Source organism: Stegostoma tigrinum, chromosome 5 (assembly GCF_030684315.1).
Source record: "Stegostoma tigrinum isolate sSteTig4 chromosome 5, sSteTig4.hap1, whole genome shotgun sequence".
NCBI lineage: Eukaryota > Metazoa > Chordata > Chondrichthyes > Orectolobiformes > Stegostomatidae > Stegostoma > Stegostoma tigrinum.
The window spans coordinates 22,831,900-22,859,752 of NC_081358.1; the positions used below are offsets into that span (position 1 = coordinate 22,831,900).

Below are 27,853 nucleotides of genomic sequence, written 5' to 3' on the forward strand. Positions count from 1 at the left end.
ATTGTTTGCAACTTGCCTTTCCATCTATTTTTATGTTGTCTGTAAATTTGGCAATAGTACTTTCTCCTCTTTCCTTCAAGTCATTGGTATATGTCGGAAACATTTGTGGTCCCAGCACTGAACCCTGTGGAGCCCCACTGGTTAAAGGTCATCAACCTGATAAAAACAACCTATCTCCACTACTGTCTCCCTCCCGCCCCATTAGCCAATTCTCCATCCAGGCCAATATACTGCTTCCAACACTGTGGGCTCTTATCTTCTCACCTAACCTTTTATGAGGTACCTTGTTGAATGCTTTCTGGAAATCAAAACATAAATCATCTACTAGTTCTTTTGTATCCACTGACTAAGACTGACCAATTAGTCAGATTTTACTTTCATGAAGTGAAGCTGACTCTGCTCATTAAATTAGAATTTTCCACATGCTTTGCTATTATTTCTTTAATAATTGATTCCAACATCTTTTCAACAACACATGTTAGGCTATTCAGCCCATAATTACCCACTCTTTGCCTCCTCCCTTTTGAATATGGATGTCACATTGGCCATTTTCCAATCCTTGGGTATTTTTCCAGAATTTAAGAGTATTTAGAAGATTGTAACCAATGCATCCACTACCACTCTCGCTACTTCTTTGAGGATCCGAGCATAAAAGCCATCAGGGCGAGGGCTTATTTGCCTTTAGTCCCATTAGATTGTCTAATAATGCTTATTTGGTGATGGTGATGGTGATGGTACTCAATTCCTTGGAATGTTCAAAGTAGCTTCTATTTTAGAGACTGATGCAAAATATCTACTTAGCTGCTCTGCCATTTCCTTGTTCTCCAAAACCATCTCACTGAATTCATTTTCTTAAGGAGCCTATGTTCATCTTGACTCCTGTCTTAATTTCTATATATTTAAAGAAGTTCTTATTGTGAGATTTTATATTCCTCACTAATTTATCCCTACGGTTTATTTTCTCTCTTTATTATATTTGTGGTCCTCTTTTCCTGGAATTTGAATTTGTGCCAGTTTTTAGGGCCAGCACTGATTCTTCCTTCCTTATGTGCTCTTTCTTTCAATTTTATACTCTCCCTAACTTTCTTGGGTCACCATTCTCTCCTTAGTGGGATATATTTTACTGAGTATCATAAATCACCTCCATAAATGTCTGCCATTACTTCCTTATTGCCTTTCCTGCCTGTTTAGTCCACTTTGTCTAAATTTATCCTCATTTCATTGTGATGCCCCTTATTTAAATGAGACCATTATTTTTGACCCAAGTTTCTCTCTCTCAATCTGAATATTAAATTCTACCATGTTATGATCACTACTCCCGAGGGGATCTTTTAATCTCAGGTCATTTATTAAAACTGCCTCATAACCAATACCAGATCTAAGGTAGCCTATTTCCTTGTCACCCTGTTTAGGTTCCCATCTCCATGGCTGTCTAACTAAAACCCTTCCCAATCACACTAGCCTTAGGACATCAGTCCCAGTCCTGCTTAAGTGTAACCCATTCAGTTTGTACTGGTCCCATCTCCGCCAGAGCTGGTTTCAATGTTCAGGAATCTGAAACCCTCTCCCTTGCTCCATCTTTCTAGCCATCTATTCAACTGATAATCCCCGCTATTTGTACTCTGATCAGCACATGGCACTGGTGGCAGTTCTAAGACTACTATCTTTTAGGTCTTACTTTTCAACTTACTTCCCAATTCCCTATTTTCTGCTTTTAGGACATCATTTTTTTTAAAAAAATCTTTCATTGGTAACAACCACTGGCTGTTCACCCTCCCTTCCAGGAAGTCTTGCAGCTGCTTTGAGGCATCCTTGACCCTAGCACTCAGGATGCAACATACCATCCTAGAATCCTGTTCACAGCCGCAAAAATGCCGATAAACTCCCCTTAGATTTCAGTCTCTATAACTGTTGCACTCTTACACTTTCTTCACTTTTCCAGTGCAGCGGAGCCAACCAAGGTGTAACAAAAAAAACGAAAGAGCTGTAGATGCTATAAATCAGGAACAAAAACAAAATTGCTGGAAAAGTCCAGCAGGTCTGGCAGTATCTGTGAAGGAAAAAACAGAGTTAACATTTTGGGTCCGGTGACCCTTCCTGAGACTGATGGTGTAACAAATTTGGCTGTTGCTGATTGCCCCTGAGAGAGACCATTTCCCCTGCTCCCAACAGTATCCAAAGCAAGGGAATGGACACAGGGCCTTCTTGCACTATCTGTACCTAGTGCTGTTGCTCTGCCTGATTGTCACTCATTCCCTTTCTGCTTGTAATGATGCTCTTCTGAAGAGTTGGTGCAGACAGAATGGGCCAAATGGACGTGCATGACATTACTTCAGTTATTCTAGGATCAGATGCCAGCTGGAGTATTCCACTTTGCTCTGGACAGTGCACCTTAGCAGTGAAACAGTGGCTGCATTCTATAACTCACTTATTCTTCATGTTCTGAAGAAGGGTCACTGGACCAGACACATGAACTCTGATTTCCCTCCACAGATGCTACCAGCCCTGCTGAGCTTTTCCAGCAATTTCTGTCTGTTTTTGATTTACAGCATCCGTAGTTCTTTTGGTTTTTACTTGCTTATTTTTGTTTTCCATCCACCTCACCTCTCATTCAGCTTCGGTGTTTATTTTGTAATTCTACCTAAATGATTTGTTTAATCCCCACATTATTCCCACTCCTGTAAATGTACCGTTACTGAGGTAACCCACTCCTCATAGTTACTTCGGTGTCTTACATTCTTTTTCCAGCGCCACTAATTCATTCATGTTCCGTGATAGTGAAAAAAAAGATAGGTTTCCACGTCACTTAATCTCTTCTGTCCCGTGAAACCGCCAGTCCTTATCAGCACCTCGAGTTGTTCGTGCTGAACTTTCACTGGGTCAGATGTGACAAATGGTTCCCGTTTTCTGTGTTTCCATTCCATCGGTAAGTGCTCCCCAAGTGGTTTAGAAACAGGGGGGAAAAAAAACACGGCGGCAGGGGTTTTTTTGTTTCAGTTAAACATGTGCTTATAAAACCGAAAGCGGACTTTGTAATGCTGTCTGACTTCTTGCGGTCGATGGGGTACGATCAAAGCTCTGAGAGAACCGGAGAAACCCAATGCGTTACAGGTCAGTTTTTCCATGGAGCAATTCAAAATGAATCTCACTATTCTAAAACCTGTTCGAATCCTGTATTTGCCAGTTTCCTTTCCGAGAGTGCATATTTTGTCTTTTTAACGCATTGAGAGAAAAGTGCAAAATGCCTTTGGGAATCCAAGTTGTGGAGATCATGCTTAGCGATGGAGCTTGTTGCTCATGATTTATTCACTAATCAGAAATATGATTCACGACACGAGGCGAATTTAGTGGGCAGCACTGAGAAAATGTTGCAATTCAAATGAGGGAGAAAGGCATTGCTTCTCCTGGCGACTTTGACGACTAAGCAAGTTTGAAAGCTTGGAAAGAACTGTCCTTCCTAGCGAAAACTGAGCAGCAAGATCTTGAGCAATAAAAAGAGGCGTGTTCTTTTTTTTATATCTCTGATGCCAGTTTAAAAAAGCTGTACTTCAGTGATAACGCAGTCTGCTCGTTCCTACGGGTTCTGAGAATGCAAGGAGTAGCTTCAAGAACAGTGTTCACCAAACCCAAGGTACGGCGCAATTTAAATGTGTCAGAATTCTACATTACAGCGTGATGTTACTTCAACATTTTGTTTTGGCAAGGAGCGCTTGTTAACTTTTAAAGGACTTTCTCATCCGTCACTGTTTAACACACACCAAAACGTTTTGAATGCATTTACTGGGTGCATATTTTGATTGATTGCGTGAGAATAGTGCCTTCGAAAGATTTGTTTAATTTTCAAAACGTCCGTTTGGAAACATTATTTTGGGAATGTTCTTACAGCTCCATCGCCCCCCCCCCCCCCCAACCTGCGGTCATTCATCGATATGAAGATTGCGTTGATTGCACACATTTAATATCCTGCTAGTGTTTGCTGTGCAGTACGTCAGTCCCGGTTTGAGGTGATGTGGAGATGCCGGCTTTGGACTGGGATGGTCAAGGTCAGAAGTCACACCACACCCAGCACCGAAAGCTTGTTGGGATTTTAAAGTGGTGTAGTCTGAAGTGTCTAACTGCTTTAGTTTATAGAATCATGGAGTAAGGAAGAGGTTGATCTGCCAGCAAACATAAACTGCTACCTTCACACGCAGACAGTAGGAACTGCAGATGCTGGAGAATCTGAGATAACAAGGTGTAGAGCTGGATGAACACAGAAGGCCAAGTAGCATCAGAGGAGCAGGAAGGCTGACGCTTCCGGCCTAGACCCTTCTTCAGAAATTGAAGAAGGGTCAAGGCCCCAAACGTCAGCTTTCTGCTGCTCTGATGCTGCTTGGCCTGCTGTGGTCAGCCAGCTCTACACCTTGTATCGCACCTTTACAAGGACATTGCCAGGACTGGAGGGTTTGAGCTACGGGGAGAGGCTGAATAGGCTGGGGCTGTTTTACCTGGAGTGTCGGAGGCAGAAACATGGCCCAGTAGAAGTTTATAAAATCATGAGGGGCATAGATAGGGTGAGGAGACAAGGTCTTTTCCCCAGGGTTGGGGAGTCCAGAACTGGAGGGCATAGGTTTAAGCCAACAAGGGAAAGGTTTGAAAGGAATATAAGGCGCAGGTTTTTCATGCAGAGGGTGGTGCGTGTATGGAATGAGCTGCCAGAGGAAGTGGTGGAGACTGGTACAATTACAACATTCAAAAAGCTTCTGGTTCGGTATATGAATAGAAATGGCTTAGAGGGATACAGGCCAAATGCAGGAAAATGGGACTGGATTAATTTAGGAAATCTGGTCAGCCTGGAATAGTTGGACCGAAAGGTCTGTCTCCAGGCTGTACAATTCTGTGAGTCTGGTCCTATTTTCCTGCACTGGGACCACAGCTAGTCTTGAATGATGTGACACCTCAAGTACTCATCCAAGTATATATGAAGTTTTCTGCCTCAACTATCCTCCTGGGCAGTGCATGCCAGACCATCACCACCAGATGGACTCTTACAGCACCTTCAGAACGTATTTTATGCAATGCTAAATTGCTTTATACTGACATTACATTTGTCAGTGCATAGATATTTAAAATTGGGATAAGTATAAATCTTTGCAAAGCCATCCAGATTCTGTGGTGCAGATAGGCATGCCCTTTTTTAAGGCGACTCCAATCAAATGCTACACTTGTAGCTAGCAAATGAAAACAATCAATTACCATTTTGTACTTTTTCAACATTTTAAATTTATTAAAGGTGATTTTCAAGCTCTTGTGGTGCTGTTTAGCGACAGGCAAATATGAGAGATACCCACTCAAATAGCAATGTCCGAACAGCAGCACGCCATTTGGCACCAATTATTATTAAATCTGTAAACTTCAAAAAAAAGCTTGTTTATTATTGACATGTTGACCAGACTTTGCTGTGAAAAACAATGATCATTTCGGAATACCTTAAATATATTGAAAACCAAAGTACTGCAGGTCCTGGAATAAAAGCAGAAAGTTCTAGAGAAACTCAGCGTCGGTCAAGGAATAAACAGTTAATGTTTCAAGAGCGTTATGACTTACACGAAGAGTACTTTAAATATATGCTTAGAGTAAGTCGAATTGCCACGGAATGCACTCTTTAACATTGGTTTCGTATAGCCAATAATTTCATACTTTAAACACATGTGAGCTTTACAGCCATATGACCATACAAAGTTGCACAACCTTCTTTGAGAAAAGAAAATTGTCCTGGTCTCTGTCCTAAAAGGATGGCCCCTAATTTTAAAAAAAATCTGTCCCCTGTTTATTGTAGTTGGGAACAGCGTCTGGTGCTCGCAGTCTGGCAGTATGGTGCAGGTACAGTTTGGTTTTGGCACTTTAATTGGGACATTTTTCAATGTTCCAACTTACACTGACTTGATTTATTTTCAAGATTGTATAATTAGTTCCCTCATCTTACAAGCTTCAAGTTATCCAGAAAGACTTCCTGTTGGCCTGCAGATTCACAGAGGAGTTGGGATCTTGTTCTCAGGGTCTTTGTGCACCATCAGGGGCCTGGCAAGGAGATCCACAGAAGCTACAGCCCTCTCTTGCCCTTGGTACCTCAACCAACCTCTTCAGTAACCCCATCTGCCAGGGATCCCAATCTCAACCCATTTACTCAACTGTGCAAAATCCATTGCTGAACTTTCCTCTAGGCCCCAGCGTGGTACTGGCTGTGGTCACACTCTCAGATATTGGAAAGCTGCTGGTGTTGGACTGGAGGTGGGCTCTCCACACTGCACTAAATGATTCCATGAATCAATATGCCCTCAGGGGACAACTGAGATCCGTAGCAGCAGGGTCCCTGTTGGCACTGATGCACTTAATTTCATCAGAGGTGGCTGAAATATGTGACTGCATGGGTGACATCAGTTCCCCTGCTACCCACATGAAATTCCATCTGTTATGCTGTTCTGTCTCTCTTTTACAGGTTGAACTTCATTGTCATCTCGATGGAGCCATAAGACTTAAAACTATTCTGCACTTTGCCAAGTATGTGAATTAATGTGTACAATTCCAATTTATCTTGTTGTTTGTACAAAATAAAGAACTGAATGCTTTATTATAGCTTTTTGGCAATGGGAAGAGTATCAGCAAGATTAGTAATTCCAGATTCCCATCACTGTCTGTAATGATTCTTGCTTTCTTCTCCCACTGTATGATCCCACAATTTCTCAGTGCACCCTCTCTTCTGGTTATTTTAACAACCCAGCCACAAATTTCCAATATGTACAATCTCATCTCCGTTCTGCCCATCTGCCGTGAACTCCAGTCTCTAATGCAATTGGCTTGCTCACAATTCCAATGTCCTGTGTTTTCCCAGACTCTGTATTTCCCAGCTTATAAATAATCAAGAAGAACAAATTTTGAGTATTGGTCAAGCACCTCCAGATCCCATGAAAATTCCTCTCAATAGCAACATGTTCACAGTTAACACCAGTTCGTGCCAACCTTCCATTTCCTTCTAGTTTGCATCTCTCATGACTCTTTTCCATTGTGCAACTGAAAACCACTGTTCAACGTAGTGATTAGAACAATGTCAGTCAGGTGGATCTCACAGAATATGTGTTCCCTGATTGGGGTTTTAACCTGGTCCAATCGGGGAGCCTGTGTTGGCAGATGTAAACAGGAGTCTCAGGGATTCTACTCACTCTTGGAGCCAGCTCTATGCTAACTGGGTCAGTGTCATGTACTGTGCACATGTAAATAAAGGGTTACTTGGTAATGGGATACCAGCCTTTGTGGAGTTATTTCGTTTGTAGTACAAAACTTCATTATTGCTCAAAAGGCACATATTGCTGAAACTTTTCACCTTGCTCTTATCAGGACTTGGTGTGAGAACACAAATTCTTATTCAAATTTATTTTCTTGCGTAGTGTCCTTATGAGTGCAAGATGAAAAGTTTTAACAAAATGCATGTCTTTATTCTGCAGTATAAAAATCTGATGCATTTTGCCAGACTAAAGATTCATCCGTACTGTATAAAATCTCTCCTTGCTAAGCTTTCTCTGTAAAGTTTTCTCTGAACCAGCGATTTTTTTTTTTTTTTTTTTAGCTCCTCTCTGATGTCCATTATCCGAGATGACCTCTGAACTATTGTATGTTCCCCACCCCACCCTTCAACCTGTTATGCTGAGTTTCCCAGAACGTAAAAATATTATCATGCATGTCAGTAAACAAACACAAACATGAAGGAGAGAAGAGGGACAAAATAGAAGGGAAGCGACAATGAGAAAATAGGATTTGCAAAAAATGAAAGTATAAAATAACAAACCAGAGTGATAGGGACAGCACAAATGGTAGACCAGATGAGCAACCAAAACAGCAAGACAAAAAAGGTGTGAGGCGAAGATAGACACACATTTCTTTGATTGTTGGTGATACCAGAATAGTCTGGGTTTTAAAATGGGGAAATCAATCACCACCTTTTTTGCCATTTGACAGGAGCTGTTAAATGTAAGTTCCTATGCCCAATCTCGTCATCTATACACTTATGCAGATATGTCCCATTGATTGTGTAATTACGAGTAATGACAGCAACACCTTTGCTCTCTGCCAACTGAATAACTCTCTTTTTAACAGTTTCAGCAGTAACAATGCCTACTTCTGTTTGCAAACTGCCTTTATTGCAAGAAAACAAAGAAACATAGAAAATAGATGCAGGAGTAGGCCAATCAGCGCTTCAAGTCTGCACCACCATTCAACATGATCACAACTGACCATGCAACTTCAATATCCCATTCCCACTTTCTCTCCATATCCTTTAATTCCTTTAGCAGCAAGAGCCATGTCCAGCTCCCTGTTGAATATATCTAATGAACTGGCACCAACAGCTTTCTATAAGAGAGAATTGCACAGATTCACAACTGTCTGAGTGAAGAAATTCTTCCTCATTTCAGTCCTGAATGACTTACCCCTTATTCTTAGACTGTCACCCTCCAATTCTGGACTTCACCAACATTGCAAACATCCTTCCCATGTCTTGCCTGATATTATATGTTCCTATGAGATCCCACCTCATTCTTCTAAATTCCATTGAGTATAAGCCCAGTCAATCCAGTCTTTCTTGATATGTCAGTCCTGGCATCCCAGGAATCAGTCTGGTGAACTTTTGCTGGAATCCCTCAGTAAGAAGAATATCCTTCCAAACTAGGATACAAAAGCTCTACCAAATACTCAGGGTGTGGCCTCACCAAGGCCTTGTATAACTGCAACAAGACATCCCTACTCCTATACTCAGATCCTCTTGCTATGAAGGCCAGTGTGCCATTAGATTTTCTCATCACCTGCTGTACCTGCACGTCAAACTATTTCACCATGAAACATTCATAGTGTTTCAGAGGAGCTTTATAAATGCAAAATTTATGACAGATAATGGTCAAAGAAGTTGTATTTAAGGAATGTTTTAAAGAAGAGTAAAGAGAGAGGTAGTGAGATTTAAGGAGAAGATTGCTAAGCTTCCCTTAGAAAGCTGAATGCACAGAACCAGTGTTTCTCAAGAAACCCGTGGAAATAGATGAGTGCAGATATCTTGGAACGTTGTGGGCCCGGAGATGACATAGGTGTATTACTATGAAGGGAGAGATAATGGGAACTGCAGATGCTAGAGAATCCGAGATAACAAAGTGTGGAGCTGGACGAACACAGCAGGCCAAGCAGCATCTTAGGAGCGCAAGAGCTGACGTTTCAGGCCTAGACCCTTCATCAGAAAAACAGGATGGGGAGAGGATTCTGAAATAAATAGGGAGGGGGGGAGGTGGATTGAAGATGGATAGAGGAGAAGATAAGTGGAGAGGAGACAGACAAGTTAGAGGGGCAGGGATGGAGCCTGTAGAGGTGAGTTAGGTGGGGAGGTAGGGAGTGTATAGGTCAGTCAGGGGAGGACGGACAGGTCAAATTGTATCGGTGCCGTCTCGTGCTCCCAAGAGGTGCTTGAACAGTTCATCCACTTCACCAACACTTTCCACCCCAACCTCAAGTTCACCTGGACCTTCTCCACTACATCCCTCACCCTCCTGATCTCTGTCTCCATCTCAGGCAACCACCTAGAAACCGATATCTATTTCAAGCCCACCAACTCCCACCTAGAATACACTTCCTCCCACCCACCTTCCTGCAAAAATTCCATCCCCTATTCCCAATTCCTTCGCCTCCGCCGCATCTCCTCCCAGGATGAGGCATTCCACTCCCGTTACATCTCAGATGTCCAAGTTCTTCAAGGTCCACAATTTCCCCCCTGCAGTGGTTGAGAATACCCTCGATTGTGTCTCCCACATTTCCTGCAACTCATCGCTCACACCCCGTCCCCGCAATAACCGCCAAAAGAGAATCCCCCTTGTCTTCACACACCACCCACCAACCTCCCGATCCAACGCATCATTCTCTGACACTTCCACCATCTACAATCCGACCCCACCACCAAAGACATTTTTCCATCCCCACCCTTGTCTGCTTTCTGGAGGGACTACTCTCTCCGTGACTCCCTTGTCTACACACTCCCCTCCAAACCCACCACACCCAGCACCTTCCCCTGCAACCGCAGGAAATGCTACACCTGCCCTCACACCTCCTCCCTCACCCCCATCCCAGGCCCCAAGAAGACTTTCCATATCAAGCAGATGTTCACCTGCACATCTGCCAATGTGGTATACTGTATCCATTGTACCCGGTGTGGCCTCCGCTACGTTGTGGAAACCAAGCGGAGGCTTGGGGACCGCTTTGCAGAACACCTACACTCAGTTCGCAATAAACAATTGCACCTCCCAGTCGTGCACCATTTCCACTCCCCCTCCCATTCCTTAGATGCCATGTCCATCCTGGGCCTCCTGCAGTGCCACAATGATGCCATCCAAAGGTTGCAGGAACAGCAACTCATATTCCATTTGGGAACACTGCAGCCCAATGGTATCAATGTGGGCTTCACAAGCTTCAAAATCCCCCCTCCCCCCACTGCATCCCAAAACCATCCAGCTCGTCCCTACCTTCCCCACCTGTTCTTCCTCTCACCTATCCCCTCCTCCCACCTCGTGCCGCACCTCCATTTCCTACCTACTAACCTCATCCCGCCCCCTTGACCTTTCCATCCTCCCCGGACTGGCCTATCCCCTCTGTACCTCCCCACCTACACTCTCCTCTGCACGCCCCATCCCCGCCCCTTTAACTTGTCTGTCTCCTCTCCACCTATCTTCTCTTCTATCCATCTTCAATCTGCCTCCCCCTCGCTCCCTATTTATTTCAGATCCCTCTCCCTGTCCCCCTTTTCTGATGAAGGGTTTAGGCCCGAAACATCAGCTTTTGTGCTCCTAAGATGCTGCTTGGCCTGCTGTGTTCATCCAGCTCCACACTTTGTTATTGCTATGAAGGGATGTGAAAACAAGGATGACTGTTTTCAAATGGAGATGTTGCTTGACTGGAACCATTGTAAGTAAGAATATACCAGGGTGTTGGGTGAACAGTGCTTAACGTGTGAGGATATAGTTTGGAGAGTTTTAGATGGCCTCAAGTATATGGTGAATATAATATGATAGATCAGTCAGGAATACATTTGAATAGTCAAATAAAGCATGGTTGAGGTTTTCAATAGCAGATGAACTGATGCGTGGAAGAGTGGGGGTGTGAATGGTGTGGTACAGAGTTGAAAATAGATGGTTTTAGGTATTGCATTAATGCATGCTTGGAAGCTCAATTTGAGGTGAAGTATGACACAAAGGATCATTGTAAGACTATTTGTCCAGCCAGAATTGTATATCTGAGAAGCAGACTGATAACTAAGTTCAGTGGATGAGTGAAGAGAGGTAATTGTGAGTTAGAGCTTGGGGTTATCAGGGTATGTGTGAAAAATTAAGCTGTGTTTTTAGATGATGTCACCAAGGACCAGATATAGATGAGAATAAGGAGGGGCGCCTCTTAAGGAAAAGGTGTGCAATTTGGAAGTGAAGCCATAAAACAGGCTATTATGAGATAGATGAGAATGGAACCATATGAGTGCAGTTCCTTCTACTGAACAATGGTGGGGGGACACTGGAGGAGGATGATTTTGTAAACTATGTCTTAGTCTTTGGGTAAGTTGAAAAGTTGGATGGAAGAATGAAAAGGTTTTCTTTGCCGTAGTCCAGAATAAGGTAGATGAGCTTGCAGCTTGGATAGGTACCTGGGACTTCGATGTTGTGGCCATTTCAGAGACATGGATCGAGCAAGGTCAAGAATGGATGTTGCAGGTTCCAGGGTTTAGATCTTTTATAAAGATGAGGGAAAGTGGTAAAAAAAAGGGGAAGTGTGGCTTTGTTAGTCAAGAACAGCATAACGGTGGCTGAAAGAACTTTTTACGAGGACTCGTCTACTGAGGTCGTATGGGCTGAGGTCAGAAACAGGAGAGGAGAGGTAACACTGCTGGGAGTTTTGTATAGGCCACTGCAAAGTTCCAGGGATATGGAGGAGAGGATTGGCAAAACGATTCTGGGCAGGAGTGAAAGGAACAGGGTGGTCATTATGGGAGACTTTAATTTCCCCGACATTGACTGGAAATGCTATAACTCTAGTACGTTGGATGGATCCGTTTCTGTCCAGTGTGTGCAGGACGGTTTCCTGACACAGTACGTAGAAGGGCCGACAAGAGGGGAGGCCACACTGGATATGGTACTTGATAATGAAACAGGCCAGGTGTTTGATTTAGTGGTAGGTGAACACTTTGGAGAGAGTGACCATAACTCGGTTATGTTTACTATAGCAATGGAAAGGGATAGGAGCATGCCACAGGGCAAGAGCTATAGATGGGGGAATGGCAATTATAATGCAATTAGGCAAGACTTAGGAGGCATAGAATGGAGTAGTAAAATGCAGGGGATGGGTCAATTGAAATGTGGCGCTGGTTTAAGGAACAGATATTGCGTGTCCTTGATAGGTATGTCCCTGTCGGGCAAGGAGGAAGCGATAAGGTACAGGAACCGTGGTTTACTAAGGAAATTGTATCTCTTGTTAAGCGGAAGAGGGAGGCTTATGTGACGATGAGACGAGATGGTTCAGATGAGGCGATGGAGAGTTATAGATTGGCAAGGAAGGACTGAAAGATAGAGTTAAGAAGAGCAAAGAGGGGACATGAGCAGACATTAGCAGGTAGAATAAAGGAGAACTCTAAAGCTTTCTATGGGTATGTGAGGAAAATGAGGATGACTAGGGTAGGAACAGGGCCAGTCAAAGACAGAATTGGGAAGTTGTGTGTGGACCCTGTGGAGATCTGAGAGGTGCCAAATGAATATTTCTCATTTGTTTTCACTCAGGAAAAGGAGAATATTGTAGAGGAGAAGACTGTGTTGCGGGCTATTAGAACTGAAAGGATTGAGGTTAGTAAAGAGGAGGTGTTATCAATTCCAGAAGGTGTGAAGGTAGATAAGTCCCCTGGTCCAGATGGGATTTTTCCGAGGATTCTCTGGGAAGCTAGGGAGGAGATGGCAGAGCCTACGGCCTTGATCTTTGAGTCGTCGTTGTCTATAGGTTTAGTACCAGAGGACTGGAGGATTGCAAATGTTGTACCCTTGTTCTAGAAGGGCAGTAGAGATGACCCAGGTAATTATAGACCTGTGAGCCTTACGTCTGTTGTAGGAAAGGTTTTGGAAAGGATTATAAGAGATAGGATTTATAATCATCTAGCAAGCACCAATTTGGAGATAGTCAGCATGGATTCGACAAGGGCAGGTCGTGTCTCACAAACCTCATTTGAGTTTTTTGAGAAGGTGACCAAGCATGTGGATGAGGTTAGGGCAGTTGACATGGTGTACATGGACTTCAGTAAAGCCTTTGATAAGGTTTCACATGGTAGGCTATTAGAGAAAATGCAGAGCGCAGGATTGAGGGAGATTTAGCAGTTTGGATTAGAAACTGGCTTTCTGTAAGAAGGCAACGAGTTGTGGTTGATGGAAAATATTCAGCCTGGAGTCCGGTTACTACTGGCATGCCTCAAGGATCTGTTTTTTTTCTGATGAAGGATCGAGGCCCGAAACGTCAGCTTTTGTCCTCCTAAGATGTTGCTTGGCCTGCTGTGTTCATTCAGCCCCACACTTTGTTATCTTGGATTCTCTAGCATCTGCAGTTCCTATTATCTCTTTTGGGACCACTGCTGTTTGTCATTTTTAAAAATGACTTGGATGCAGGCATAGGTGGATGGGTTAGTAAGTTTGCAGATGACACTAAAGTCTGTGGAGTGGTGCACAGTGTGGAAGAATGTTGCAGTTTGCAGGGAGACTTGGATAAACTGCAGAATTGGGCTGAAAGGTGACAAATGGAGTTCAATGCAGATAAACGTGAGGTGATTCACTTTGGGAAGAATAATGGGAAGGCAGAATACTGGGTCAATGGAAAGATTCTTAGTAGTGTGGATGTGCAGAGGGATCTTGGTGCCCATGTACGTAGATCCTTGAAAGTTGCCACCCAGGTTGATAGTGCTGTTAAGAAGGCATATGGTGTGTTAGGTTTTATTGGTAGAGGGATTGAATTCCGGAGTTGTGATGTCATGCTGCAACTGTACTAAACGTTAGTGCGGCCTCATTTGGAATATTGTGTACAGTTCTGATTGCCCCATTATAGGAAGGATATGGAAGCATTGGAAAAGGTGCAGAGGAGATTTACCAGGACGTTGCCTGGTCTGGAGCGCAGGCCGTATGAAGAAAGGCTGAGGGACTTGGGTCTGTTCTCATTGGAGAGAAGGCAGCTAAGAGGGGATTTAATAGAGACATACAAGATGACCAGAGGATTAGATAGGGTGGACAGTGAGAGTCTTTTTCCGAGGATGATGACGTTGGCTTGTACGAGGGGGCATAGCTGCAAATTGAGGGGTGATAGATTTAAGACAAATGTCAGAGGCAGGTTCTTGACTCAGAGAGTGGTAAGGGCATGGAATGTCCTGCCTGTCAATGCAGTTAACTCAGTCACATTAGGGGCATTTAAACAATCCTTGGATAAGCATATGATAATGATGGGATAGTGTAGAGGGGCTTAGATTAGTTCTCAGGTTGGCGCAACATCGAGGACCAAAGGGCCTGTTGTGCACTGTGTTGTTCTATGTTCTATTTAGTTTGAGAGTTTAATTAAAAAAACAGTTTCAGTTTTTGTGACACCAGCAGAACATTGATTTTTGAGCTTCAAATGTGGTATTCTGGGAAAGATCGGCATAGCTTGGGAAGATCACAAATGCTCAGGGATTTTTGATAGAAAGGAAAGTAGGAAATGGAGCATTCGTTTGCAAAGGTGGTCAGGCTAAGGTTTTTGTTTTGAGGACAGGGCCGATAACAGCTTAAAAGGAGAGATGGATGATAGTTGAAGGGATTGGCTAAAATTGACTAATGCCGGGATAAGGAAGGATAGTAAGGTGATCAGTAGTTTAGTGGGGAGGAGGATTGAGCAAACAGGAGGTGGTTATCATGGAAATACTGAATACAGAGAGAAAGTCATGAATGATAGTAAAAAGATTAGAGGGAGATACAAATTTGGAATTGGGGCAGGGGAGCCCTTATAGGTGGATTGGCTCAGCAGCCTAGTGGAAGTAAGGGAAGTAGCAGAGACAGCTAATTTACTGGTGATAGTCTTAGCAATTAAGAACTCAGTGAGCATCCTGCACTTATTGTTGGAGATTAGGAAGTTGGAGGAAGGAGAGGATTAAGCAGCTGTTTTAAGAGCATGAAGTTTATCTTTCCAATCTTGCATGACTCTGAAATAATGGACAGTTTTCACAGACTGAGTTGGTGTTGACTTTACAAATGGTGGAAATCATAGCCAGATGGGGAAGTTTCCTCTTTGGGGAAGGTATCATAATCTCTCAGCCAGGTTTTCATCAAGGCTGTTATGTTGGTGCGACCTATCCGGTCAGGCAGAAGATACAGAAACTTGAACACATGCACCAAAAGGTTCGAGAGCAGCTTTTTCCCTGTTGATATTAGACTGATGAAGGACTGATGAATGTTGTAACCTTTATGCCTTACACTGTCTAAGTACCCTCAGATCTGTATGTCCCTGCTTACTATGACCTGCCTGTACAGCTCGCAAACAAAGCTTTTCACTGTACCTAGGTACGTGTGACTACAATAAATCAAAGCAAATCGAATGAATCCTTTGGAGATTGCCAAGGAACCTATAAGCTTATCTAAGCTTGTCAAATGTACTTGCTGGCAAGAGAACAGGAAGGCCAGGGCAGAGTGTTTAAGAGAGAAGATGCAAAAACAGGCATGACAATTAAATGAGTAATCCAAGAGGAGGAAATAGAAAAGAAGCTGAAAAAATGGAAATTGATGGATTCAGGTTTACAGGGGCAGACAAATGCATACACTAATGGACACAGGGAGAACTCAATGATAAAGCTCTGACTACATAATAGTTAAGAGAATGCATAAAAATATCGATAGCAAGGCATAAGTTGATAGGAGACTGTAGGGATGGAGTCTAGCGTTAAAATTAACAGTTGCATGGTGGGATAACAATTTGTTGTAGGCAGGGTAAGGTTTAGCTGCTACACTGTCAAAACTGTCGACTGAAACTTAAGACAGGCGCCGTGAGTAAAATCAGGAAGGTATTGGAGTGCAGCCTATCAGTGGAAATCTGATAGCAGCCATTTTGTGGGAGTATAGAAAGTGCATAGAACCACTCGCAGAGCGGAAAGGTGCTAAAATTGGGGAGATCAGCATGAATTCCAAATGCAGTAGAGGTTTGTATTAAGAATAGATTGCAGCTGGAAACCAGAATAACCAATGGTGAGTCATGGGCTCAGCAGGTGATTGGAGTCAGTCACTCATAGCAACAGAGATAACAGTAGAGAATAGGCTGAAAATTGATTAAATCGTCTTGTACTGAACTAAATATCGAACCATTTAATATTAAACTATGAACTTGCCCAACTGTTAATGAAAGCTTTTCTACTCTGTTAATTGCAGAATGTCTAAATCTATGCCTTACAGGAATTCATATTTGAATAATCAGCAAAAATGACTGGTCCTATCACATTTGTCCTCTCGTGGAGCCTGTGCAACCACTTCCCTGTCTCACTTCCCTAAGTGCAGCTGTCTAAATAACACCACTTTTAATATTGATGTGTGTCAACATCAAACTGTAAAATCAAAGGATTCCTTAAAAGTGCACTTACACTGTATCTGAACCTTTTGCTTTATGGATTTTGCAATATCTTGTGTGTATGTGTAATTGCTTCCCATGTATTGGAGAAATTTCAATGTTTATGTATGTTTTCATATGAAAAAAGGCAGACAGACAAACAAAAAGAGAAATCCTTAGAAAAACATCACCTAATTTATCCATCCATGAGACCTTGCTCCCACACACTCCAAAATGAGTGCTCTCTGGCAAATATTTTGTTCCTGCCTCACCGTTAATCAGTTTAAGTTTATTTTACAAGCTAACAAATGAGATATACTGGTGCAACCCATTTTTGTTACTTCGGAATGAAGCTCCAGTATGACCAGTATGTCAATTTCCAAGCGTTACTGTGTTTTTAAATGATTTATCCCTCTGTTTTTTCCCTGGCCTGCCCTAGTTTTCTTTCATTTTTACCCACCCATCTGACCTTTTTGTCTATTTGACCATTTAGCCCCAGTTGCGCTTTTTTGTTGCAGACAGATATAAATGGTTTCACAGAAACGGTGAAAGAGATCATTGGAAACAAGAAGAGACAGTAAGAACTGCAGATGCTGGAGTCAGAGATAACACATGGTGGAGCTGGAGGAACACAGCAGGCCAGGCAGTGTCAGAGGAGCAGGAAAGCTGACCTTTCGAGTCAGGACCCTTCTTCATTTCTGAAGGTCAGCTTTTCCTGCTGCTCTGATGCTGCCTGGCCTGCTATGTTCCTCCAGCTCCACGCTGTGTTGTTGGAAACAAGAAGATACAATTTCTACTTATTTGGAGATTTGATCATTGATTATTTTGAAAACAGAGATTGACAGATCTCTAGATGTTACAGACATCACAGAATATGGGAAGCGTACAGGAAATGGCATTGAAACGAAAAACAGAAATGCTCTGGTTGAATGATGGAACACACCCAAGAGGTGCAATCCTGCTCTTATTCCCTATGTTCCTAAGTGTGTTTCCAGTCCTAAAGCTCCCATTGACAAATTAACTTCAGGTAAGCTACATTCACAAAGAATGGCAGGACTTCTGAGAAGTGGAATCCATCAACAATTTATAGAGAAAGAGATTATTCCCACTGGCAACAATTTTGATTTATAGCATGTTCTTCTTGATAAAAGAAGCTCTCAATAGGGTAGAAATCAACTAAAAAGGAACAATCTGAGTAAGAGGAAAGCTTGCTTGCAGAGATTGAGAGACAGTGGAGATCAAAGACATTTTTAAGGCTCTGCCTGAAGTAACGAGGTTGGCAGGAGCAGGAAATAAGCAATTGTTAGAAAGAGAGGAGAGTACTGTCATGTCAGTTTGGAGAAAGGAAGATGAAAAAGAGCCATGCAGTCACCTGAAGTCGAGAATGAGATTTTAGGGTCTAGTCACTAAAACATCAAGGGTCAGTCAACTTCAACACTAAACTATCAACCTGGACTATGGTCTCAGGTTTCTGGAGTAGGTCTTCACAATCTTTTTGTGGAAAAAAAGCAGTGCCGGTGAGCCAAGATGGACACAAAACAAAGAAAAATAGAAAATGCTGGAAACACTCAGGCGGAATCTGTAGACAGAGGAATTAAGTTGTAACGTATCGTGCCTAATAATAGGACAGAAATGTTTGCAAGTGGGTGGATCAACAATGAGAAATCTCTAAATCTGAAATAAAAATCATTAAAATAAACACATTCCTATCAGGTGAACAGATAAAACCTTAAAGAATAGGATTCAATGGATAAATAGGAGAGTTCAAAGTAATGTGAAACCTAAATGGGGAGGATGTGATAAAATTAGAATGCAAAATATTAACATTATAAGAAATTTTGAAGTAGTAAAGAAGTGAAAAAGGAGAATAAATGGACAAAAAGAGTAATGAAAAGCAATTTGAGGAGATCAGAAAGCCCAATGTTTATGGAACTTTAGGCATATGAAAAGTAAAAATTGATAGAGGAGGTTTGAAAGGAAGTCTGATTGATGGTAAGGCAGACATTCATCCTTAATATTAACTTTCACACTTAAGGCAGAAGAAAATCAGCGAAAGTAGAAATGAAATATGCAGGCTCACTACTTAAGAACCACACAGATTGCGAACAATGCAAATATCCTTCTGTGATGAGGAAGGACACTTCAAAACAAATTTGAGTCAGGCTCTTACAGTTCACTTTGGAGCCTTTTTCTAAAATTGTCCTGTTTACGTTTCCTAAGACTTGGGAGATCTGACTGCAAATATGCAACAGGAACTGCTGTGCAACAGATGAAAAGACAAAGCTAAAAGCAAAGCTAACAAGGTGTAGAGCTGGATTAACACAACAGGCCAGGCAGTGACAGAGGAGCAGGAAAGCCGACGTTTCGGGACCCTTCTTGAGAAATGCCAGACCCTTCTCCCAGCAGCTTTCCTGCTCCTCTGATGCTGCCTGGCCTGCTGCGTTCATCCAGCTCTACACCTTGTTATCCCAGATTCTCCAGCATCGGCAGTTCCTACTATCTCTGAGCTAAAAGCAAAGTTCCTTTTACAGTGCTGTATGTGGGCAGGAATGAAGAAGACCAGGTGGACCCCCCTACTGTGATCTCAGGCCTTGCCCTGGTCAGAGCACTAATGTCCTTTCCACGGTTGACCTTTCTCTCCTTCTCCTCCCCAAGTTCTGAGCTCCACTTCCTTAGTTAGCCAGAGCTACCCACAGGAGCTCTTGGCACTGATCTTTTGCCATTGGCTTTCCTGCTGGTGTCTCTGTTACTTTGGGGAAAATACCCACCAATCACCTGCCTATTTTCCTATAGTGTCCTCTTTATTGTCTGCACAAGGTCTGTACTGAACAGTTTTGTACTTGTATTCACTTAAAGGTAGGAATAAGGGATTTTGAAAGGGTTTTCTGCTTCATGACCGATTCCTTGTGACCATTGCCCTTCTCATGCAGGCCTACTGTTCTATTTTCAAAGTTTCTGTGCCTGCTCCCTCTCAGTGTTTTGAGAAACTGCGAATCTCGCTCTTTCTCCCTCTTCTGTTTCTTATGAAGCTGCTATCGTAGAGTCATAGAGTCACACAGCATGAAAACAGACCCTTCTGCCCAACTTGTCTGTGCTGACCAGACATCGTAATCTGACCTAATTCCATTTGCCAGCATTTGGCCCATATCCCTCCAAACCCTTCTCATTCCTGTACCCATTCAGAGATAATGGGAACTGCAGATGCTGGAGAATCCAAGATAACAAAGTGTGGAGCTGGATGAAGACAGCAGGCCAAGCAGCATCTCAAGAGCACAAAAGCTGACGTTTCGGGCCGAGACCCTTCATCAGAGAGGAGGATGGGGAGAGGGTTCTGGAATAAATAGGGAGAGGGGGGAGGCGGACCGAAGATGGAGAGAAAAGAAGATAGGTGGAGAGGAGAGTATAGGTGGGGAGGTAGGGAGGGGATAGGTCAGTTCAGGGAAGACGGACAGGTCAAGGAGGTGGGATGACGTTAGTAGGTAGGAAATGGAGGTGCGGCTTGAGGTGGGAGGAAGGGATGGGTGAGAGGAAGAACAGGTTAGGGAGGCAGAGACAGGCTGGGCTGGTTTTGGGATGCAGTGGGGGGAGGGGATGAGCTGGGCTGGTTGTGGGATGCGGTGGGGGAAGGGGAGATTTTGAAGCTGGTGAAGTCCATATTGATACCATTGGGCTGCAGGGTTCCCAGGCGGAATATGAGTTGCTGTTCCTGCAACCTTCGGGTGATATCATTGTGGCACTGCAGGAGGCCCATGACGGACATGTCATCTGAAGAATGGGAGGGGGAGTTAAAATGGTTTGCGACTGGGAGGTGCAGTTGTTTATTGCGAACCGAGCGGAGGTGTTCTGCAAAGCGGCCCCCAAGCCTCCGCTTGGTTTCCCCAATGTAGAGGAAGCCACACCGGGTACAGTGGATGCAGTATACCTCATTGGCGGATGTGCAGGTAAACTTCTGCTTAATATGGAAAGTCACCTTGGGGCCTGGGATGGGGGTGAGGGAGGAGGTGTGGGGGCAAGTGTAGCACTTCCTGCGGTTGCAGGGGAAGGTGCCGGGTGTGGTGGGGTTGGAGGGCAGTGTGGAGCGAACAAGGGAGTCACGGAGAGAGTGGTCTCTCCGGAAAGCAGACAAGGGTGGGGATGGCAAAATGTCTTTGGTGGTGGGGTCGGATTGTAGATGGCGGAAGTGTCGGAGGATGATGAGTTGTATCCGGAGGTTGGTGGGGTGGTGTATGAGAATGAGGGGGATCCTGTTTGGGCGGTTGTGGCAGGGGCGGGGTGTGAGGGATGTGTTGCGGGAAATGCGGGAGACGCGGTCAAGGGCGTTCTTGACCACTGTGCGGTCCTTGAAGAATTTGGACATCTGGGATGTGCGGGAGTGGAATGCCTCATCCTGGGAGCAGAAGCAGTGGAGGCGGAGGAATTGAGAATAGGTGATGGAATTTTTGCAGGAGGGTGGGTGGGAGGAGGTGTATTCTAGGTAGCTGTGGGAGTTGGTGGGCTTGAAATGGACATCAGGAACTAGCTGGTTGCCTGAGATGGAGACTGAGAGGTCCAGGAAGGTGAGGGATGTGTTGGAGATGGCCCAGGTGAACTTGAGGTTGGGCTGGAATGTTTTGGTGAAGTGGATGAACTGTTCGAGCTCCTCTGGGGAGCAAGAGACGGCGCCGATACAGTCATCAATGTAACGGAGGAAGAGGTGGGGTTTGGGGCCTGTGTAGGTGCGGAAGAGGGACTGTTCCACGTCACCTACAAAGAGGCAGGCATAGCTGGGGCCCATGTGGGTGCCCATGGCCACCCCCTTTGTCTGTAGGAAGTGGGAGGAATTGAAAGAGAAGTTGTTGAGGGTGAGGACGAGTTCGGCTAGGCGGATGAGGGTGTCGGTGGAGGGGGACTGGTCGGGCCTGCGGGACAGGAAGAAGTGCAGGGCCTTGAGGCCATCTGCATGTGGAATACAGGTGTATAGGGACTGGACGTCCATGGGGAAAGTGAAATCTCCCCTTCCCCCACCGCATCCCACAACCAGCCCAGTTCGTCCCCTCCCCCCACTGCATCACACAACCAGCCCAGCTCATCCCCTCCACCCACTGCATCCCAAAACCAGCCCAGCCTGTCTCTGCCTCCCTGACCTGTTCTTCCTCTCACCCATCCCTTCCTCCCATCTCAACCCGCACCTCCATTTCCTGCCTATTAACCTCATCCCCCCTCCCTGACCTGTCCGTCTTCCCTGGACTGACCTATCCCCTCCCTAACTCCCCACCTATACTCTCCTCTCCACCTATCTTCTTTTCTCTCCATCTTGGGTCCGCCTCCCCCCCTCCTTATTTATTCCAGAACCCTCTCCCCATCCCCCTCTCTGATGAAGGGTCTCGGCCCGAAACGTCAGCTTTTGTGCTCCTGAGATGCTGCTTGGCCTGCTGTGTTCATCCAGCTCCACACTTTGTTATTCCTATACCCATTCAGATGCCTTTTAAATGTCATAGATATAGCAGCCTCCACCACTTCCTCTGGCAGCACATACCACACACACACACCTTTAGGGTGAAAAAGTTGCAGATCAGGTTCTTATAAATCTTTTCCCTCTCACCTTTATCCTGTTCTCTCTAGTTTTAGACTCTCCCACCCTTGGAAAAATATCTTGACTATTCACCCTATCCATGCCTCTCATGATTTTATAAACTTCTGTAAGGCCACCCCTCAGCCTCCGATTCTCCAGGGAAAGTAGCCTTAGTCCATTCAGCCTCTACCTGTAACTCTAACCTTCCAGTCCCAGCAACATCCTTGTAAATCTTTTCTGCACCCTTTCAAGTTTAACAACATCTTTCCAATAGAAGGGCGACCAGAATTGAATGCAGTGTTCTAAAAGTAGCCTCTTCAATCTGTCAGCTGCAACATGACCTCCCAATTCCTCTAACTCACTATTCTGACCAATGAAGGCAAATGTGCCAAATGCCCTCTTCACCACTGTGTCTACCTGAGACTCCACTTTGAAGGAACTGTGCACCTATTCCCTGTGTCTCATTGGAAACACTCCCCGGGGTCCCACCATTAACTGTGTAAGTCCTGCTCTGCTTTCTCTTACAAGAAAAGAACACCTCACGTTTCTCTAAAATAAACTCCATCTGCCACTGGTCGGCCCTTTGATCATGGTCATGTACTTCGAGAAAATCTTCACTGTCCAGTACACCATCTATTTTTGTGTCATCTGCAAACTTACTAAGCATACCTCCAATAATCTGGCAACTAACATTTTTAAAATTTCATAAGCATACTTTATTCATAAATTATAAGTAAATACAAGTTGTGCTGACTTTGTGCAGAAAACTAAGAGGAATTTTAACACATCATTAGAATTTCTATCTAGTTGCAACAAAAAAAATTCCCAAACATGAAAGGAAAGCATTTATATTCTCAATAATGCTTGCTGTCTTTCACACTGTTTCAGATACACAGAGTTCTCCTTTCTTCCATTTGTTTAGGTTATGGTGATTGTCCATAGGTCTTCTTCTCTCCTGCTTGTCTAGGAATAGCTTGTAATAGGAATGTTAAATTTTGTGAACAGTTATACTTTAAAATATTTAGATCTGAGAGACTGTAGTTTCCCCTGTTATTAAGGATGCTGTCACCCACAGCTCCCTCATTTCGTGTGCTTCTACCCTCCCCCCAACCACAATAAGGATAGAGTGCCCTCAGTCCTTTCAAACCACCCCACCAGCCTCAGAATCCAACGCATCTTCCTCCAACATTTCCGCCACCTACAATTGGACCCCGCCCCCACCAAAAAGCTATTTTTCTCCCCACCCCATCTGCTTCCCACAGGGACTTTTCACTCTGTCATTCTCTCATCAGCTCTACATTCCCCACCAACCCTTCCACTACACCTGGTACCTTTCCCTGCAATTGCAGAAGGTGCTATACCTGCCCCCACTCTTGCCCTGTCACCTCTGTCGAGGGTCCTAAACAATCCTTCCAAATCCAGCAAGAAATTCACCTGCACTTCATCTAACCTCATTCACCCTGTATCCATTGCTCCCGTTGTGGTCTCTTATGTTTTAGACACCAAACATAGACTCTGGGACCAGTTTGTGGAGCATCTCTGCTCTGCATGCACCAACTAGCCCAACCTTCCGGTTGCCATCCACTTTAACTTCCCTTCCAACTCCCCTGATGATACACCCATCCTTAGTCTCCTCCACTGTCAGAGTGAGGCCAAACACAAACTGGAAGAACAACACCTTATATTTTGCCTTGGAAACTTACAACACAATGGCCTCAATATTGTCCTCACCAGCTTCAAAATCTCTCCACTCCCAACCTGTCCATCTTCCCACTCACCTATCCACTCCACCCTTCCCACTGAACAACCAGAATAACCCCCTCCCTGCATCTGCCGACCTCCATCTCAAAGACCCTGCCCCCAGCCTCACCTTCTTCCTCGATATACTTCTGAGCTCCCCACACCCTTCCCATCCGGACAAACATTTCAGTCTGAAACTTTGACTTGCCTGCTCCTTGGATGCTGTCTGACCTGTTGTGCCTTTCCAGCTTCACATTTATTGAATCCAGATCCACGATAGACCTCTGTTTCCATCTCTGGCAACCACCTAGAAACCGATATCTATTTCAAGCCCACTGACTCCCACAGCTACCTAGAATATACCTCCTCCCACCCACCTTCCTGCAAAAATTCCATCCCCTATTCCCAATTCCTTCGCCTCCACTGCATTTGCTCTGAGGATGAGGCATTCCACTTCATTACATCTCAGATGTCCTTGTTTTTCAAGAACCGCAACCCGCCCCTCCACCACAGCAGAGGTCGAGAACGCCCTTGACTGTGTCTCCCACATTTCCCGCAACTCATGCCTCACAACCCATCCCCGCAATAACCACCAATAGAGAATCCCCTTCATCCTCACATACCACCCCACCAACCTCCGGATCCAAAACATCATCCTCCGACACTTCCACCATCTGCAATCCGACCCTACCACCAAAGACATTTTTCCCTCCCCACCCTTGTCTGCTTTCCGGAGGGACCACTCTCTCTGTGACTCCCTTGTCCGCTCCACACTCCCCTCCAACCCCACCACACCCGGCACTTTCCCCTGCAACCGCAGGAAGTGCTACACCTGCCCCCACACCTCCTCCCACCCCCCCATACCAGGCCCCAAGAAGACTTTCCATATCAAGCAGATGTTCACCTGCATGTCTGCCAATGTGGTATACTGTATCCGCTGTACCTGTTGTGGCCTCCTGTACAATGGGGAAACCAAGCGGAGGCTTGGGGACCGCTTTGCAGAACACCTCCGCTCGGTTTGCAATAAACAACTGCATCTCGCAGTCATGAACCATTTCAACTTCCCCTCTCATTCCTCAGATGACATGTCCATCCTGGGCCTCCTGCAGTGCCACAACGATGCCACCTGAAGGTTGCAGGAACAGCAACTCATATTCCGCTTGGGAACCCTGCAGCCCAATGATATCAGTGTGGATTTCACAAGCTTCAAAATCTCCCCTCCCCCTACTGCATCCCAAAACCAGCCCAGCTCGTTCCTGCCTCCCTAACCTGTTCTTCATCTCACTTATCCCCTTCTCCCACCTCAAGCCGCACCTCCATTTCCTTCCTACTAACCTCATCCCGCCTCCTTGACCTGTCCATCCTCCCTGGACTGACCTATCCCCTCTGTACCTCCCCACCTACACTCACTTCTACTGCTCCATCCCCGCTCCTTTAACATATCTGTCTCCACTCCACCTATCTTCTCCTCTATCCATCTTCACTCCGCATCCCCGTCTCTCCCTATTTATTTCAGAACCCTCTTCCCCTCCCCCATTTCTGATGAAGGGTCTCGGCCCGAAACGTCAGCTTTTGTGCTTCTCTGATGCTGCTTGGCCTGCTGTGTTCATCCAGCTCCACAGTGTGTTGTCTCTCGTCTGAAGATGAGATATTCTTCCTCCAGTTTGTGCTTTGATTCATTGGAACACTGCAGCATGCTGAGGATTGACATGTGGGCGTGCGAGGAGGACGCTGTGTTAAAATAACCAGCTACAGGAAGGTCGGTACCCTGCTTGTGCAGATTGGAGGAGTACCACAAAGTGGTCACCCAGGCTGCATTTGGTTTCTCCAATGTGCAGTAGGCCACACTAGGTGCAGCATATATAGTACACAAGATTGGAGGATCTACAGGTGAAATACTGCTTCAACTGGAAAGCCTGTTTCGGCCTTTGGATGGTGAGCAGTGAGGAGGTGAAGGGGCATTTCTCCAGATTGTATTCGAGCTGCTATTGAAGAAAGATTTTTGAACAAATGACTGATTAAATGGACAAAGGAAATAAATTAGAATTTTAGCTTCTGTCCCTGCGTATTTCTGGAGTGTAAATATAAATGCCAGCAAGAGGAAACCTTTTCAGGAGCAGGATGGATCAGATAGCCCTCTATTTCTTGTTAAATCTCTCTCTCTCTCTCTTTAAAGTTTCCCTGACAATTTTTATGTACAGCATTACATTGGGTTCACGCAGGACTTAGTCACTGTGTAAATCTGCAATATTTCTGTAGCAGCCCTCATTTTAGAATTAAAAGTAAAAATGTCTCATTTTGGAAGCAAAACATTTAAGAATTAAATGCAAACATGTCTGCAAATACTCTGACCTACCGTCATAATTTATTGTGGAAAAGTATGAGTTACATTCTAGGAAGAAAGACAATGAATGTGAATGTGCAATCATTTGGAACATATTGAAGGGAATGGATAAACAGATAGATCTCAGAATTTACATTCAAAGCATTGGTGCAATTAGAAAAAGACAATTTAAATGCCAACAACATTTTAAATTTCACACACAGGAACATAGTTTACAACATTATACAAACGAATGATAAGGCTGTAGTTGGAGAACTGTTTACAGTTTGAATGAAGTGCATAAAAATGAAAGAACATTTAAAAATAAAGAATATTTAGAAGTTAAAGAATATTCCTGGTCAGGGAATAGAGTTTATGCAATCTGGACAGGCAGCGTCTTAGTGGTATTATTGCTGGGCTGATAATCCAGAGAACCCAGGTAATATTCTGGACACCAAGAGTTCATATCCTGCCATGGCAGATAGCAGAATTTGAATTCAATAAATATGTGGAATTAAGAATCTAATGTTGACTGTGAATCTATTGCTGATTGGAAACACATCTGGTTCACTAATGTCCTTTAGGGAAGAAAACTTATCCTTACCTGGTCCGGTCTGTGAATCAGACCCACAGCAAAGTGGTTGACTCTTAACTCTTGACTCTGGATGGGGCAGTAAATGCTGGCCTTGCCAGCGACGCCCTCATCCCATGAATGGAAAAAAATACGTTCAGCATCCTCTCACCAGGATGATGCCAAGAACAAGAAGTTATACACAAAGGTTGAGAAACTAGGATTGCGTCTATTGACAGAATGAAGGCTAAAAGGGGATTTAAGAGAGACTTTTTTGATGAGTTCTACTGGAGCGAAAAGGAAAATCTAATGAATAATAGAAAAGTTCGTAATGGGAGTCATCAATTTAAAATAATTGTTACTTGGAATGAGATGGGAAACATGGAGTGCTTCATGACAGGGCATTATTGAATTCGATGATCTTTTTCTTATCTAAATATCGATCTCTGATCTTGCTATGCCATCTTTTGGAAATCTCATTCAGCCCTATCTCCTTTTTTTTGAGTAGCATTCCTCTGACCCCAGCCTTCCATGCTTATCTCCATTTACCTTTTTCGTTATTGGAAAACATCCAGTTATTATACTTTTTATCTCTTAAGATTCTCCAAATAATTTCTCCCAGCTCTTTGTAAACCTTCAAGTCCCATCTCCTTGACCAGCATCTAACTTTGCTGTTGTTGGCCTCGCATTGTTTTTGATATTTCTATTTCTGCATTGCCTAAGAACTTTTTTTACATTCAATATACTGTAAATGTGCATAGTCATGAATGCTTAAAGAAACCCAAGTATTTCCTGTCCATTATCTTTACTTTAGGAAAAGAAAAATCCAGATACCAGCCGAAAATGAAGATGAGCTTCGCGAACTTGTAACCTGCAGCAAACCATCAACACTTACTGAAGTCTTGTCAAAGTTCAGTTACTATATGCCCGTGATTGCGTAAGTACATTGTTATTTTATATTTTTCTGGATCATGGTCCTTCTGAATATCTATGTCTTGGACATTCTAAATGAGGTAATTGATCAAATAAT

At 44.1% G+C, this 27,853-nt stretch overlaps 1 protein-coding gene across 4 annotated transcripts in view; it reads left to right on the forward strand.

Annotated features, from left to right (window-relative positions):
- The first annotated feature begins 2,825 nt into the window (after positions 1-2,825).
- LOC125452124 (adenosine deaminase-like) overlaps positions 2,826-27,853 on the forward strand; it is a 46,110-nt gene continuing 21,082 nt past the window's right edge. Inside the window, exons 1-4 of one of the 4 annotated variants that reach the window (XM_048530148.2) lie at positions 2,911-2,926; positions 6,479-6,540; positions 7,604-7,646; positions 27,638-27,760. In XM_048530148.2, coding sequence (XP_048386105.1) covers positions 7,630-7,646; positions 27,638-27,760 — 140 coding nt within the window. In that variant the 5' untranslated portion in view covers positions 2,911-2,926; positions 6,479-6,540; positions 7,604-7,629. The other 3 variants (XM_048530147.2, XM_048530146.2, XM_048530145.2) reach the window with 3 other exon arrangements.